Source organism: Nicotiana tabacum, chromosome 2, assembly GCF_000715075.1.
Source record: "Nicotiana tabacum cultivar K326 chromosome 2, ASM71507v2, whole genome shotgun sequence".
Taxonomy (NCBI): domain Eukaryota; kingdom Viridiplantae; phylum Streptophyta; class Magnoliopsida; order Solanales; family Solanaceae; genus Nicotiana; species Nicotiana tabacum.
The window spans coordinates 18,115,103-18,130,127 of record NC_134081.1 but is presented as its reverse complement, the minus strand read 5'-3'; the positions used below and the strand labels follow the sequence as shown (position 1 = coordinate 18,130,127).

Sequence of the window (15,025 nt, the reverse complement as noted above, 5' to 3'; positions counted from 1 at the left end):
TTATGTTGATGTTATATTAAAGAATGAAATCTAAAAAAGTTGCTTAGTCCCATTCTTTATAATACCATCGAGTATTGCTTGCGAAGCAATCACAACTCATTGTAGGTCCTCTCCAACTATTACAGTCTAGTAGCTTTCACTCCTTCGCTTGAAATGTGCGGTTAGGGGCGCAGGAGTAGGATTTACGAAAAGAAGGCTCCGGGTTGTACTCTAAAGGTAATGCTATACTCCATTCTTCCTCCCGGCTTCCTTTTATTCTCACTGTCATCCGACTGATGAATGCAATTGGAGTAGAATCGCTTTGAGAGTTGTAAGATTCGTAAAACAAGAGCCTTTACTTTCAAATGACAATTGCTTCTTCCTGCTGCGAAGGCTTTGCACGAAACCAAACCGCCCCCCGCCCGATCAAGTACCTGCTACTTCGATGGTAGGCCTACTTAGGTTAGGGATCCAAACCTCAGTTCTTACCAACTTCCAGTGTGTAATCTACATCTTTCTAGCTAGAACTCGATCGAATAAGGATCATTGATTCCCTCTGCTGTCAATTGCTTATTCATTCATTGCGTTCAGCCGGTGCTCCTTTCTCATCTCAAACCATAACTACTTTGAACGTTAGGAAGATAAGGGAAGACCGCCTGAGCGAAGCAACCGAAGGAGCTTGACTTATTCGAACCGAACGATAGCGGCTTAAAGCATTGCCTATCCGCAGGCTGCTATGCTAGTTGTAGCGCGGTAGTGCTTTACTAATATAATAGAAGATTAAGTTAGTGTTATGGTGCAGCGGAAATGCAAAAGAGAAGAGCAAAGATTCCCGACCCAGAGCAGAGCATGTTATTGATTCAAGCACAAATCTGTTGAATGAAAGTAGCTTGCTTACTCTCAGACACTAGTTAGACGGGAATCCCTTGACTTTGCTTATGCCCTTATTTATGCAATAAAGAAAGCAAGTGAGGCGGGGTAAGATTCCACTCGCAGTAGCGTAATAAGATTCGTTGTTGCACCATCTTCTATTCTTATCGGGATCCGGAGAAGGGGAACTACAACTAAGAAAGAATAAGAATAAGAAGAATTGCTTAAGTAAGGTAGTCGCTTTTTTTTTTTCCGGTATCCGACTTCGATGGTAAGGAGCAAAAGAACATAAATCTTTCCTAATATGAGGAATACCCTTTTTTTTTTTATTTCTCGTCTCTGTGTTCGTGGTAAGCCTAGACAAAGAGGACTTTAAGACAGCCTCGTAGGAAACATTGGATGTAACCGGCTTTCAAAGCCGGAGGAGTAAAAAGCAACTTTCGATTCAAATTAGAGAAATGCTGAGCTTTATCCGCTTCAATTCATTAAGGTATTATTATAGCCTTCTAAATAATAAGAGTGGGAACTCAAAAGCACCTTCTTCCGAATATCATCATTACTAATCTTATCTATCCTAGTGTGCCCGCACATCCATCTCAACATCCTCATTTATGCTACTTTCATCTTGTGGATATGTGAAATCTTGACTGGCTAACACTCAGCCCCATACGCATAATATTGGCATAAGATAAGTTCAAATGAAGTAACATGGGAGGATTTCATATAGCCGATCCCAACTTGTTTAGGATTGAGGCATAGTAGTTGTATTAATTAATAAGATAAGCATATCAATCACAAAAAAGTAAAATTACATGACAATTGTAAAAATCGCGAATTTAGTGGGAGAATGTACATATGTATATAAACACGCTAACATTTGCTCTAACATTACAAAGGAAATGTCTTTTATACTTGGAAGAAGTGAGAAACGAAAGATACATTACACTTATAGCATGGTTGTGATGGAACCTACATACGACAACAACTATGCCTCGGGCCCAAACAAAGTTGGGGTCGGCGATACGATATAAATCCTCACTTCTTTCTCTAAGCTCAGCTCATATTATCGCGATGTCAATATAAAGTAGGAGTAGTTAAAATACCTAGAAGGTTGAAGCAGATTTAGAGAAGTATTCCATTCTGCATCATGTGGGCTATGGCTAGAAAAGAATAAGGCTTGCTTTGAAGGACGTTGGAACCATATTTCTAAAATTAAAAATAATTGTATTCATAATTTGTATTATTGGTGTAAGTCCAGTTCATTAGTGAACATGCACCAGTTTATGGATTTTCTGGATTAGTTAGGAGGGATGTAGGTGATGGTTGTTATTTTTGGGATGCTTCTTGCATCTTTCTGTACCATTTTGGTACGTATTCCTAACTAGTATCAACTATACCCTATATGACTCTTTTTCTTCTATTGTGTCCTATCTTTAACTAAGTCTGCATTGAGTCCAAAGATTTGTAGATCTTTAGAGACAACTTCCTTTCATGTGATGTTAGGTCTACCTCGTCCCTTTTTAACACTTTCATTCACCATAGTTTCACACCTACAGACCGGTGCCTCTATAGGGCTATGCAAGACACGACCAAATCATCTTAAGCGACCTTTTATTTTATCCTCGATGTGTGCTACTTGCACCTTCTGTCGAATGTGGTCATTTTTAATCTTATCTAATCTTGTATGATCGCACATACATCTTAGCCTTCTCATCTCTGCAACACTCTTTTTGTGGATATGTTGGACTTTAGCAGCGCAATGTTCACTGCCATATAACATTGCCGGTCTTACGGTTGTTCTATAGAACTTACCTTTCACTTTGGTAGGCATCTTTCTATCACATAACCAGTGTTTTAGGTAGCGAGAGGCGGCAAATAGCGACGAGGGCCTGCTTCACTGAGGCGAGAAGCGAAGCACTCACCTTTTGAAGTGAAGCACCAATTAATACAAAATAATAAAATATTAAGTTTGCATATATAAATAACCAAAAACTCAATAGCAATAACATATTACCAAATATTTCAATTCAAAAACTAAAAGTAGATAGTATATACTAAAAGTCTAGAACTAGATAGTTAATAATTCATCAATTGTACACTAAAAGTCTAAAATTGAAAAAAGAAAAAAAGAGAGGAGAAAACAGAGAAACAACGGAAGAAAGAAGAACAGAAAAGAGAGAAAACAGAGGAGAAAGAAAGATCAGTTGCTGCCACAAAAGAACAGAAAAGAGAGAAAACAGAGGAGAAAGAAAGATCAGTTGCTGCCAGAAAGGAGGAGAGGGAGAGGGAGAGGGAGAGGGAGAGGGAGGATGGAGGATGGAGGATGGAGAACGAAGAACGAAGAAGGAAGAAGACAAAACCGAGGTTGCTGCCGGAAAACAGAGGAGCTATTGCTGGAAAAAGAGAAAGAAAAGGAAGAAGAAAGAAAGAAAGAAGAGAAATCCGTACCTGAACCCTTGAAGAAGAAGAGCTGCGGCTGTTGGTCAAAGAGAAAGAAAATGTTTGAATCTGAAGAAGAAAACCCTAATTTGGCCTTTTAAGTCTCTTGTTTTTTAATAAAAAATGCGACGCTTTTGTCGCAGCGTTGCCTCCTCACCTCACTGCCGCCTCCTCGCCTTCTTGCCTCTTTTCTAATTGCGCCACGCATCAGATGAAAGTGGCGATGAGCTTCTGCTTCGCGTCGCCTCACGCTATTAGTGCTGAGGCAAGCTCTATTTACAACACTACACATAACACCCCCATAGCATTTCTCCATTTCAGCTATCCGGTTATAATCCTATGGGTAACATCTTCATCTATCATTCCATTTTCTCGAAAGAACGAACCAAGATATCTAATTTGTTTACATTTTGGCACTGCAATCCCATCTAGTCTCACTTCAACTTCGTTCTTCTCATGCTGATTAAATTTGCTGCGCATGTATCTTACTTCTATTTATCTTAAAGCCATACTCTCCAAGGTGCTTCTCCATGTCTCAAGCTTTCGGTTGACACCCATAGAGTTATAAAAATGATACTATTTTTGTCCCATTTTACGCGACACATTTCTTTTAATGTCCCTGAGAAGAATGATACCTTTCAATATTTAGAAATAGTTCAATTTAAACATTTCATTTACTCTTAATGAAATGAGTTATAGCCATATAAATATCTTTGATATAATTTAGACCAAAAATTTTAAAAAATTTTCTTTCTTTCTTTCTTAATTAAGCTCCATGCATTGTCAAACATCATCACTATAAATTAACAGAGGAAATAGTTCCTAATAATTCATAGAATAAAATGACAGTTATTTTAAGTTATTGTTTGAAAATCTAAAACCCGAGAACCAATCACAAATGCGCATTATAACAGAAATAGAACATCTTTTGGAATAAAACCAAAATACCTAAACTAGAGCCATGCCAAAAGGAATTCCAGAATTAAAAACTTACTTGAAAAAGAATTAAAAGATCAACAAAAAAAACTTGGTGAAAATAATGCATGAAGAAAGAAACCGCAAGCGAGAAGCGTGGTAGCAGAGCAAGCATTGGAGGACAAAGCTATTACTTTACAATTAGCATTTCGCAGACAAAGAGCAAAGCAATATTTGGTTGCTAAGTAAATGTAAAGAGAAAGGATTGTGGAATTACAACTAATATTTAAAAAAAGCCTTTGACCTTTGAGTTTTTCCTTAGTTTGAGAATTTACACTCATCTAACTTTTGAGTTTTTAAGTATTAAATAAAGGACTTAAGGACTTTTGGTTCCATTGTGGGGAAGTTCTCTGGGTTTATGCCTCCAAATGAATGCCCGAAAAGTTAGGACTTATGCCCCTCAATACTTGCACACCACCAGTCCAATTGGTATGTTTATAGCCCACGTCACCCAAAGCTCGTCATTGGTTCTAATTTGGGGAAGTTTTGTGGTCTTATGCTCCAAATGAATGCCCCAAAGGTTGGGACTTATGTCCCACGATACTTGCACCCCGTCAATCCGTCTCGATTCGTTTTTAGCCGACTCTCCTAGAAAACGCCTTTAAAAAATATACCGATAATTATGAGAAGCATATGAAAGTACTGGGCAAAGATATAAAAGTGTTTCCATACTGCGGGTTTATATTAAGGATCTTTCTTGAGCTCGTACTTGTTTACTATATTTATGAACGAGCTAACCTTTAGTATTGAACAATATTAGAATAACATCAAAAAGGGGGTGCATGTAGCACACGAAGGATATGATTAGAACATGTTGCTTGAGAGGATTTGGTCATGTTTTACACAAACATTTAGATGTACCAATCTTCAGGCATACAATATGGTGAGTGAAGATAACAAAAATGGATGTATAGTCCTAAAATCACATAGAAGGAAGTAGTTCAATTTCTCGGATCATTTGACCTACTAAGAACATGATATAATCGAATAAATTACATATAGGCAATGAGAGCTAGTTGTGATTAAGGCTTAAATGTTATTGTTCAATTGCACTAGGTATAAGTGAGCTATGTAGAGACTGTCTAGTTTTAAAGAATTCTTAATTCACCTTAAATGATGAATTAATTTGTATTGTAATGAAATGGCATGAGTAGAGCGGAGTGGATACAGACGATTCATATAGGTGGCCTCAACCAATCAGAATTAAGGTCTAGTTGATTGAATGATTGTTTGTTTTGTTAAATACTTAAATTTTGTAGTTTCACTAGAACTAAGATGTTAATGTGTGTCTTATCTCATGGTGGTGTTGTCCACATCAATTCTAAGTCCTTGACACTAGAGAATAACGAAGAAGATTCATCAATGGTTAGTGTATATTGATGTCTGACATGTATGCTATGTCCTCATACATGTAAATAAATATACCTTAAGATTTTCATCATATGACATGATTTGGGCCATTGTTTCAAAGATAGAGAATTTAAGACCCTTTAGTCCAATTTGGTGGGATCACTAGCGAGTTAGAAGTAACTTGCTAAAGAATAAAAGTTAATTTTGACTTGTCTGAGGTTCTTAGGTGGCCTTTTACATTCTTTAATGCTTGCTTTAGGTGAACTTAAGATTTTGTATATTTGAATTTCTTAATTTACTGAAACCTTGTTTGTGTTCAGAATGATTCTGCAAAATGCTTTCAAATCTCTATGTTTTGTTTCTGGAGTATCTAACTGCTTTTTGGTTTCATCTATTTTAACACTTTTCCAGGTATGAGCCGACTATAGTTCAAGAGATGCTTACTCTTATCATACAAATAGTGAAAGAAAGACGGTTTTCTGGGCTATCCCCTAGTGAGTGTTTGCAAAGGGAATTGGTATATAAACTATCAACTGGTGATGCCACTCGTAGCCAGTTGGTGAAATCTTTGCCTCGTGACTTGTCCAAGATCGATAAACTTCAAGAGGTTTTGGATAGGATAGCAGTGTACTCCAATCCCTCTGGCATGAATCAGGTTTGTCTGTGACATTTTTGTCTATCTGATTGATATTTCTGTCCTATGATCCTAATTTCTTATCTATCGCAGGGTATGTATAAACTCCGGGCGTCCTATTGGACGGAGCTAGATTTATACCATCCTCGTTGGAACTCAAAGGAGTTGCAAGTTGCTGAAGAGAGATACATGCGGTTCTGTAATGTATCAGCATGGACCAATCAGCTTCCAAAATGGACCAAGATTTATCCACCTCTTGGTGGAATAGCTCAAATAGCTACTTGCAGGACAACACTCCAAATAGTTCGGGCTGTTGTATTCTATGCTATTTTCTCTGATAAATCAAACGCTTCACGTGCTCCAGATGGTGTAGTGTTAACAGCATTGCATTTGTTGTCTCTTGCATTAGATATTTGTTTTATGCATGGGGGATCTGGTGATCATAGTTGCTATGAGGATGGTGTCATTCCGATTGTAGCACTAGCTAGTGAAGAATTGTCATTGGGTAAATATGGTGATCAGAGCTTGTTGTCTCTTTTGGTTTTGTTGATGAGGAAATTTAGGAAAGAAAACGACTTTGTGGAAGCTGGAATATTCAACCTCTCTTCTTTTGTTGGAAGTGTATTGAAAAAATTTGCTGAACTTCAATCTGGATGCAAGATAAAACTTCAAGACCTTGCACCTGAGGTGGTCGATCAACTATCGCAATCTATATTGACCGGTGATACTAACAACTTGGGATCAGTTTCAGACAGTGATAAGCGCAAAGCTAAAGCTCGAGAGAGACAAGCTGCTATAATGGTACGATTTTTAAAAGAGAATGTTAAGGATATTCTTGTTAAATATTTTGCTAATCATGGAATGTGTTTTTCACTCTCTAGGCAATTAACTTCAAAATGTTGCTTTTGTATTGTGCTCCTGCTATTTCCGAGTTTAAGCTACCTGTTCAAGAAGTTGAAATTCCTTATCTAGTGTACATGTTTTTACATGTTTCCCAGTGTAAGCTACCTGTTCAAGAAGTTGAAATTCCTTATCTAGTGTACATGTTTTTACATGTACCATTAAAGCATGTGAAATATGAAAACATGCAAGTGAAATACTAACTCCACAAAGTAAGGGATTCCTCTGACTCAGATGCAGAATATTTGTAGATCAGATACCCCGTGTGTATAGGGTTAAAAAGAGACATAGAAAGAGTTGGTAAACTTGCGCTTGGAAGACTAGATACTTAATTGCTCAAGCTAACATAGTTTTTTCTTTCTTTTTGACATGAGATTTTGCTAATTATGGAAGAGCTACACTTCATAAATTTTAGGTGAGAATGTGATTCTTTCATGTACTTCTACGGGTGGTTAGAGTATGAATGTCATGCTATTCACATGATTATGATTGTTAAGGATAAATAATGTACTTTATTTCCCCTTCTCTAGCAATTCTTTTTAACTTCCTTCAAGAATAGGGATTAGATCGGTAAAAAAGAAAGTGCCCATGGTTGTCGTAACCAGGCTGGGCTGGACACCCATTTCACTTATTAATTGCGAGTTTTGACCACTCATCATATCCCATTAAAACTTGCCAGAAGGATCATCTGGCAAGAGCTTTCGGATGAGGTGGATTGCATTATTTGACATGGTAGAGTGAGCAGAGATCTACCGCTAAGTGTCAGTGTTTCTCTTCAACTATTATGGTAATCATTCTGCATGCTTGTTCAATTGGTTGGGGGGGGGGGGGAAGTGCACATTAGAAGAGGTTCTGAAAATATAAATAAATTTCTCTCCACTCCAAAAAACTTAAATATTCAGATGATATGATCAGACTGTTTTATGTATAAAGAAGTTTCAGTTTTGTTACATCCTTTAGTTTCTTCTCTACCCTGAAGTCTCTGGACCTTGTTTCCACTCTTGGAAAGAATAATTTATTGAGATCTTGTAACCTAGTCATGATCTAGTATGTGTGCCTGTTTTCTTTTGTTCATTGTACTTGAATGTAATGCAGTAATACGCATTATAGAGCTCGTACATTTTCCGTACTAAATATGAGATGTGGCGAATTCTTGTGTAGAGGAGATGTTTTACAAATGTTAGTTGATGTTACCAGTCACACCTCTTGAAAGATTCAAAGTACAACCTCAACCTTAGTTTTTGAATGAACTATTATCTAGTTGCATTGATTAAAGTTTGATTTGTCTTTTTAATCTAATGATGATTTCTTTTTATTTCTTTTCAATTCTCAGAGTGCATCCTTATCTCTTGCTTTTAGTCCCGTTCATCTAACATTAAAATGTTACATATCTCAGGCTTGTGAATTTCTCTATTATCCAGTTCAATGTAGGTGGACTGAGGAGTAGTACGACTTCAGATCCTTATTGTTTCTACCGTGTTCATTCTACTGGAAACCCGTAGAAATACTACTTAAGTCATTTATATCTTTGTTTGATACGTTCCAGTACCACTTATAATATCATATTGTGAAAACACTTCCTTGTTTAAAAATTTTATGTAACAAAAAGATGATAATATTAGTGGAATTAAAACAGGGTTAAGATAAATTTATATCTCCTGCTTTGTTTCCTTTCTATTACTAAAAGCATAATATGCTAATAAAAATTTACACACAAGTGTGTGGCCTAATAGTTAATGAAGTGGGTGCAAACCTTGGAGATCAGGGTTCAAATCCCAGCAAATACAAAAAATACTAACTTATTTTTTACCACATGCCTAAGTCTTGGTGGGATAGTTACCTCTGGTGAGACGGTGAGAGGTAGCAGGTACCCGGGAATGGTTGAGGTGCACGCAAGGTGGTTCGGGCACCACCGTGGTAAAAAATAAGGCTAACTCAAGCAACTTTCTCAAAATGGTTTATTATGACTGCAATCGCTTCCATTGATGAGTTTTTCTGTGTCTTTGTTTATTCTGAAAGTTGCGCTTCCATTAAAATCAAGGTATTTTCTTGGTCTCTTGTCTTTGAAGGGCTTAACACCAATGACTATTACTATTGAGAAGAGTTTTAAAATCCATGAAGTTCAAACTGGTTAATAATGTGCAAGATGAAGCAAGGAGATGCAATTCATTATGATGTATATTACTTGGGCTACTTAATGAATCTTTTGTGCTTGAATATTCCGTGCTTTTCATGATACTGCTTTTTCTTGATAACATCCAGTCTTCTGTATGACACTGTCGATAAATTTTCTTTTCCTATAAGAAAAAGAAAAAGGACTACATGGTTCTTTATCATAAGGACTGTATTAATTCATAAGGCAATGTGCATGTAACTTGATGCTATTTTTAGGCATTAGATACCCTCTAGGATAAATAACCTTCTCTTCCTATGTGTTGAGAAAGTCCCAGGTGCTTAATGTGTAAAATGAAACCATGTAAAAACTTGGCTTAATACCTAGTTTGCCCAGTGGCGGATCCAGAATTTTAAACTGATGGGTGCTCGCCGATAAAAAATCCAAAAGAAGAGGAAATATGAGTTTAGTTGTGGGTGCTCACTCTATATTTAACTAACTATTTTTATAATTGCCTATGTAAATTTACTAAATCTGGTTAAAAGTAATGGGTGCTCAAGCACCCATAAGTGTCCATGTACATCCGCCACTGAGTTTGCCCTCCAACTTGTACACAAATCCCTTTGACACACTTCATTTTCACGGGCAACCTTTTACACGCTAAACGTTTCTCTAGGTGTGTCTAGTACACACCACTTTGATGTTTGACCACATCTGCTTAACACGTGTATATCACGCACCAATCAAATAGTGACACGTGTCATTAACTATAAAAACACTTAAATTACAATTATACCCTCACCTGCTTCATCTTCTCCACCATCATGGCTGCCATCACCCTGCCATGCATCGTCTTCATCTCAATTCCAAAACACCAACAGCCGTCGGACCATTACCAGTTCAACACCACAACCCTCCAATTATAAATTTAAAAAATTCTGAATAAGAAAATGTTTAAAGAAAAACACTTCCATGGAGAGTTGAACCCAAGAGCTCGTGTTTTGGTGCCTGGACGTGGTAGTTCATGCAAAAGCTTGCCATTTGAGATAAAATCTGATGCAAAAACTCCTCTATTTCCAGATATAACATAAGAAGAGTTCTTCCGATCTAATTTCCTTTTTTTTGGGGGGGGGGGGGGGAGGGAATTGGTGGTATTGGTTATAAGCTTGGGAATAAGGTCGTCGGTTTCCAGCGGTGGCTAGTAGTGGAGCCTTCACTTCAGATAAGATGTTTCGGTTGTTTTTAGCTAGGTTCTGTGGGTTTTTATAAATGAAGAGATTGGGAGATGAAGATGGAGGGGGGTTTGGGGAAGGAGGGAGCGGGTTTCTGTGGGAGAAGATTTTGGGGGGGGGGGGGGGTGCTAGCAGCGTGAGACGATGGGGTAAAGGTAAGTGATAAAAAAAAAAAGAAAAAAATATGAAATCTTGACACGTGTCAGGATTGGGACAAAATTATCACAGCTTACGTGCTTATTTTTTTGGTTAAGCATGTGTGCACCCGATATCCAAAGTGGTGTATAAAAGACACACCTGGAGAAAGATTGGATTTGTTAAAAGTTGCCCGTGAAAATGGGGTGTGTCAAAGGGATTTGCATGCAAGTTAAGGGGTAAAGTATGTATTAAGCGTAAAAATTTCCATGTCGGAGGTGAAGTATGGTTTTGAAGTGAAGTAGACAGATGCAAATAAGAGAAGAAACATGTACAAATTTATGTCACATTTATTGAAGTGCACCATTCCCATAAAGAAAGCTGCTACATCTAAAGGATGTTATATTAAGTGCCCAGAGTTGGAGGCAGCCTTGCTTTAGCCTCTGTAATCAAAACTATGGATTTTACAGAAATTCCAGCCTAGCAGTATATATGTATTTCATGTAAATTGGCACATAATTCATCTTTCGATGTGCTTGTGTTTCCTTTACTTGGATCTAGGTTGTTCTTGTGTGCGCCCGATATCCAAAGTGGTGTATAAAAGACACACCTGGAGAAAGATTGGTTTTTTTAAAAGTTGCCCGTGAAAATGGGGTGTGTCAAAGGGATTTGCATGCAAGTTAAGGGGTAAAGTATGTATTAAGCGTAAAAATTTCCATGTCGGAGGTGAAGTATGGTTTTGAAGTGAAGTAGACAGATGCAAATAAGAGAAGAAACATGTACAAGTTTATGTCACATTTATTGAAATGCACCATTCCCATAAAGAAAGCTGCTAAATCTAAAGGATGTTGTTATATTAAGTGCCCAGAGTTGGAGGCAGCCTTGCTTTAGCCTCTGTAATCAAAACTATGGATTTTACAGAAATTCCAGCCTAGCAGTATATATGTATTTCGTGTAAATTGGCACATAATTCATCTTTCGATGTGCTTGTGTTTCCTTTACTTGGATCTAGGTTGTTCTTGTTTCCGTTGTGCTATGTTACCTTATTTTAAAGTTCAGATAGTTTCTAGAAATCCTTGTAGAACCAGAGTAACCTTATTCCTTCTATTCTCAGTTGACACTAAAGTCAGATTTCTGGTTTGACTCGGTTACTTTCATATGTATTTCATGTCTACATTGCAGGAAAAGATGAGGGTGCAACAATCTAAGTTTTTAAAGAGCATAGATTCCTCTGCAGAAGCTGGTTCAGATGATTCTAAACTTGGTAAGGAAAGAAGTGAATCAGATGTTAGACGTAATTCTGAAGAGGCTACTCCATTCATTTGCTCTCTCTGTCATGATCCAAATTCTAAAAGTCCTCTATCATACCTGATTCTTCTTCAGGTATGTGCTTTGTGTTTATTTCACTTCGTTGCGCTTGGATATCTCTGCTGATTTATCTCAATAATTGTGCTTGGGGAGTCTACTAAAGTTAAATCTTCACTTTTATTGTGATTCTTGAAATAAGAAATCCAGGCAACTGACTTTCACCAATAGAGGACCTCCTTCGTGGGAACAAACCCCCAATTCCAGGAAAGAACCAGCATCTTGTGCCAAAAGAATGACAAATATCGCATCTCAAAGGAGCATTTTATCAAGCAGCCGAGAAGTGATTTCATCTTTTCGGTTGACGCAATTGATTCAACATGCAATAAATGAGTTTGCTCTGGAAGGGAAACCTAAGGAAGTAGGAGCATTTTTTGAATATGTTAGGGCGAAGTTCCCAGCATTTAAGATTCAACTGCCTTGCACATCAAGCAATGCCGACGAAGACGCAGATTTTTCTCTTGAGATGCTTGAAGAACAATTATACTCGTTCACTCGCGAAAAAGTGGACGTCAATTCGTGGTCCTGGGATTTTTTAAGAAATGATAAGAAAATTTCTGCAGGAGGAGGTGGTGGGAGTGCTGAGTCACTTTTGCTTGGGAAGTACATTTCTGCTCTTGCAGGAGAAAATCTTAATAGTCCTTCTGCATCTGAAAGTGCGTACAAGGTTCAACTAGAGTCAAGTACGCCGCTTTCAGCGTATTACGGATTTGGTCTCTCAGATTGTGATGGAATTTATCTTTCATCGTGTGGACATGCTGTGCATCAGGGATGTCTTGACTGCTATTTATCGTCACTAAAGGAAAGGTAACTCTTTCTATCCGTTCCTCTTTCTTTGAGACTATTGTCCAATCGACTTGAATTATTTTTTATATTTGGTTCACCATTCTTCCTTTTGGTTTTCAGGTCTCTTGAGTTTCTTTCTCTTCTTTCTAGGATTGCTTTTCTTTTTTTGACTTGTATCTTTAATTTGCTTTATTCTAGTCTAGTATGTCCTCGGACTTAAATGGTTTGCGCATTAGAGTTTATAAAATACATGTAATATTACGTTCTATAATTGGCCTGGCAGTCCTATTCAGTAAGTTCAATGAATTAACTGTCTCATCACTCTTGTACAGATATAACAGAAGACTTGTTTTCGAAGGAGGTCATATTGTAGATCCAGATCAGGTACAGTACTTCCTATCTACCTTTTGCTATGTGATGGAGTGAATTGCTGAATTATATTGATTTTTTTATTTTCAGGGTGAGTTTCTTTGTCCTGTATGCCGTGGACTTGCCAACTCGGTCCTGCCAGCATTACCTGCAGATTCCGGGAGGTTCGCATCCATTTGCTCAACTTCCGGTCCATCCGATGCTGTTGGCCCTTCACCGTTGTCAAGTGGAGCGGTTGATGCACTTCACTTTCAAGAAGCTTTATTTCTCCTACAAAATGCAGCTGCTGTTGTTAGAAGTAGAGAGATTCTCCAAAGACTTCCACTTTGGCAGTTTGGGCGGATGAAAGTAAACATTGAACCTGTGTATCGTATGTTGTGTGGAATGTACTTTCCAGACAAGGAGAAGATTTCAGAATCTGGTAGACTTAGTCACTCTTTGATTCTGTATGACACTCTTAGGTACTCACTTGTAGCCACTGAAATTGCTGCTCGAGCGGGAAAGACATCATTAGCTCCAAACTACAGTCTTGGTGCCTTGTACAAAGAACTCCAATCTTCAAATGGTTTTATATTGTCTTTGTTACTAAGTATTGTACAAAGCACACAAACAAAGAACTCACTTACTGTCCTCTTGAGATTGAGAGGCATTCAGCTGTTTGCAGAGTCTATATGCTCTGGCACTTCTGCAGATAAAATTCCAGATCCATCTTTTGGAGGTATATATCTGCTCCATTGAATTGCCTTTTAAGTTTCCTTTACTTTGTAAAAGAAGAAAGATGAGATCATTGGAATATATGCTTTGCAGCTAATATGCGAGACATCTTAGAATGCGCTGAAACAGAAGATCAGTATCCTGATATTCAGTTTTGGAGATGGTCCTCTGATCCAGTTCTTGCGCATGATGCTTTTTCTTCATTAATGTGGACAATATATTGCCTTCCATGTCCATTGTTGTCATGCGAAGATGCCTTCTTGTCCCTTGTTCATCTTTTCTATGTTGTTGCTGTCACTCAGGTTACACAAATTCCCTTCTTCTAATCCTTTTTTTCTTGGTAGATATTAGATCTCTTTGCGCTTCATTAGCTCCAAGGTGGTTAGAAAAAGATTCTCGTCTTTTCTTTGCAGGCTGTAATAACCTATTGCAGAGAGCATCAATGCAATTTGCCTGAGTTAGGATGCAGTGATTCTCTACTTACTGACATCTATAAAGTAACTGGAGAACATGGAGTTGCTCAGGAATATTTTAATTCTAATTTTATAGAAACTTCTTATGATATCAAAGATGCAATTCGCAGTTTGACTTTTCCTTACTTAAGAAGATGTATATTGTTGTGGAAATTGATTCATTCTTCTAGAGTGGTGCCATTTAGCGGTGGGATTAACAAGTTAGATGAATCCGCATATTCAACTAATGAACTTATGTACTGTGGTGATAACATTGCTACAGAGCTCGTCCAGATCGAAAAGTTGGAAAAGATATTAAAGATTCCCACACTTGATAATGTTCTCAATGATATCTCAATTCGTCCAATGGTTCAAAAATGGCTGAATCATTTCTACAAGGAGTTTGAAACTTGTAGTCTAAAGGATGTTTTATATTCCACTCCTGCAACCCCATTCAGAATGATGCTTCTGCCTCATCTTTATCAGGACCTCTTGCAGAGGTTGGTTTTAGATATGGATAAAAGTTATTTGACTGGTCTTCTATCTTTGTATGGACAATCTAAAACTCAGGATATCTTGATGTTACCTTCAGGTATATTAAACAGAATTGCCCAGATTGCGGAGCTGTTCTGAAGGATCCTGCATTGTGTTTGTTATGTGGTAAATTGTGCTCCGCAAGTTGGAAGACATGTTGCAGGTCCAAATACACTTG

At 37.6% G+C, this 15,025-nt stretch overlaps 1 protein-coding gene and 1 non-coding gene across 8 annotated transcripts in view; one reads left to right on the top strand and one right to left on the bottom strand.

Annotated features, from left to right (window-relative positions):
• The window catches only part of LOC107820058 (E3 ubiquitin-protein ligase PRT6), a 37,044-nt gene that overhangs the window by 16,744 nt on the left and 5,275 nt on the right, over positions 1 to 15,025 (top strand). For all 7 annotated transcript variants that reach the window (XR_012699487.1, XR_012699484.1, XR_012699485.1 and 4 more), the window contains exons 5-13: positions 6,025 to 6,268; positions 6,341 to 7,048; positions 11,810 to 12,010; positions 12,135 to 12,799; positions 13,111 to 13,162; positions 13,238 to 13,865; positions 13,955 to 14,163; positions 14,275 to 14,813; positions 14,906 to 15,010. Coding sequence is in view for 1 of the 7 variants with exons in the window: in XM_075231397.1 (XP_075087498.1) it covers positions 6,025 to 6,268; positions 6,341 to 7,048; positions 11,810 to 12,010; positions 12,135 to 12,799; positions 13,111 to 13,162; positions 13,238 to 13,865; positions 13,955 to 14,163; positions 14,275 to 14,813; positions 14,906 to 15,010 (3,351 nt within the window). In the remaining 6 variants the exon portion in view is untranslated. The remainder of the gene's footprint in view (positions 1 to 6,024; positions 6,269 to 6,340; positions 7,049 to 11,809; positions 12,011 to 12,134; positions 12,800 to 13,110; positions 13,163 to 13,237; positions 13,866 to 13,954; positions 14,164 to 14,274; positions 14,814 to 14,905; positions 15,011 to 15,025) is intronic.
• Positions 7,706 to 7,811, bottom strand: LOC142174149 (small nucleolar RNA Z279/snoR105/snoR108). Its single transcript, XR_012703483.1, has one exon. It is a non-coding gene; the product is annotated as a small nucleolar RNA Z279/snoR105/snoR108 (small nucleolar RNA).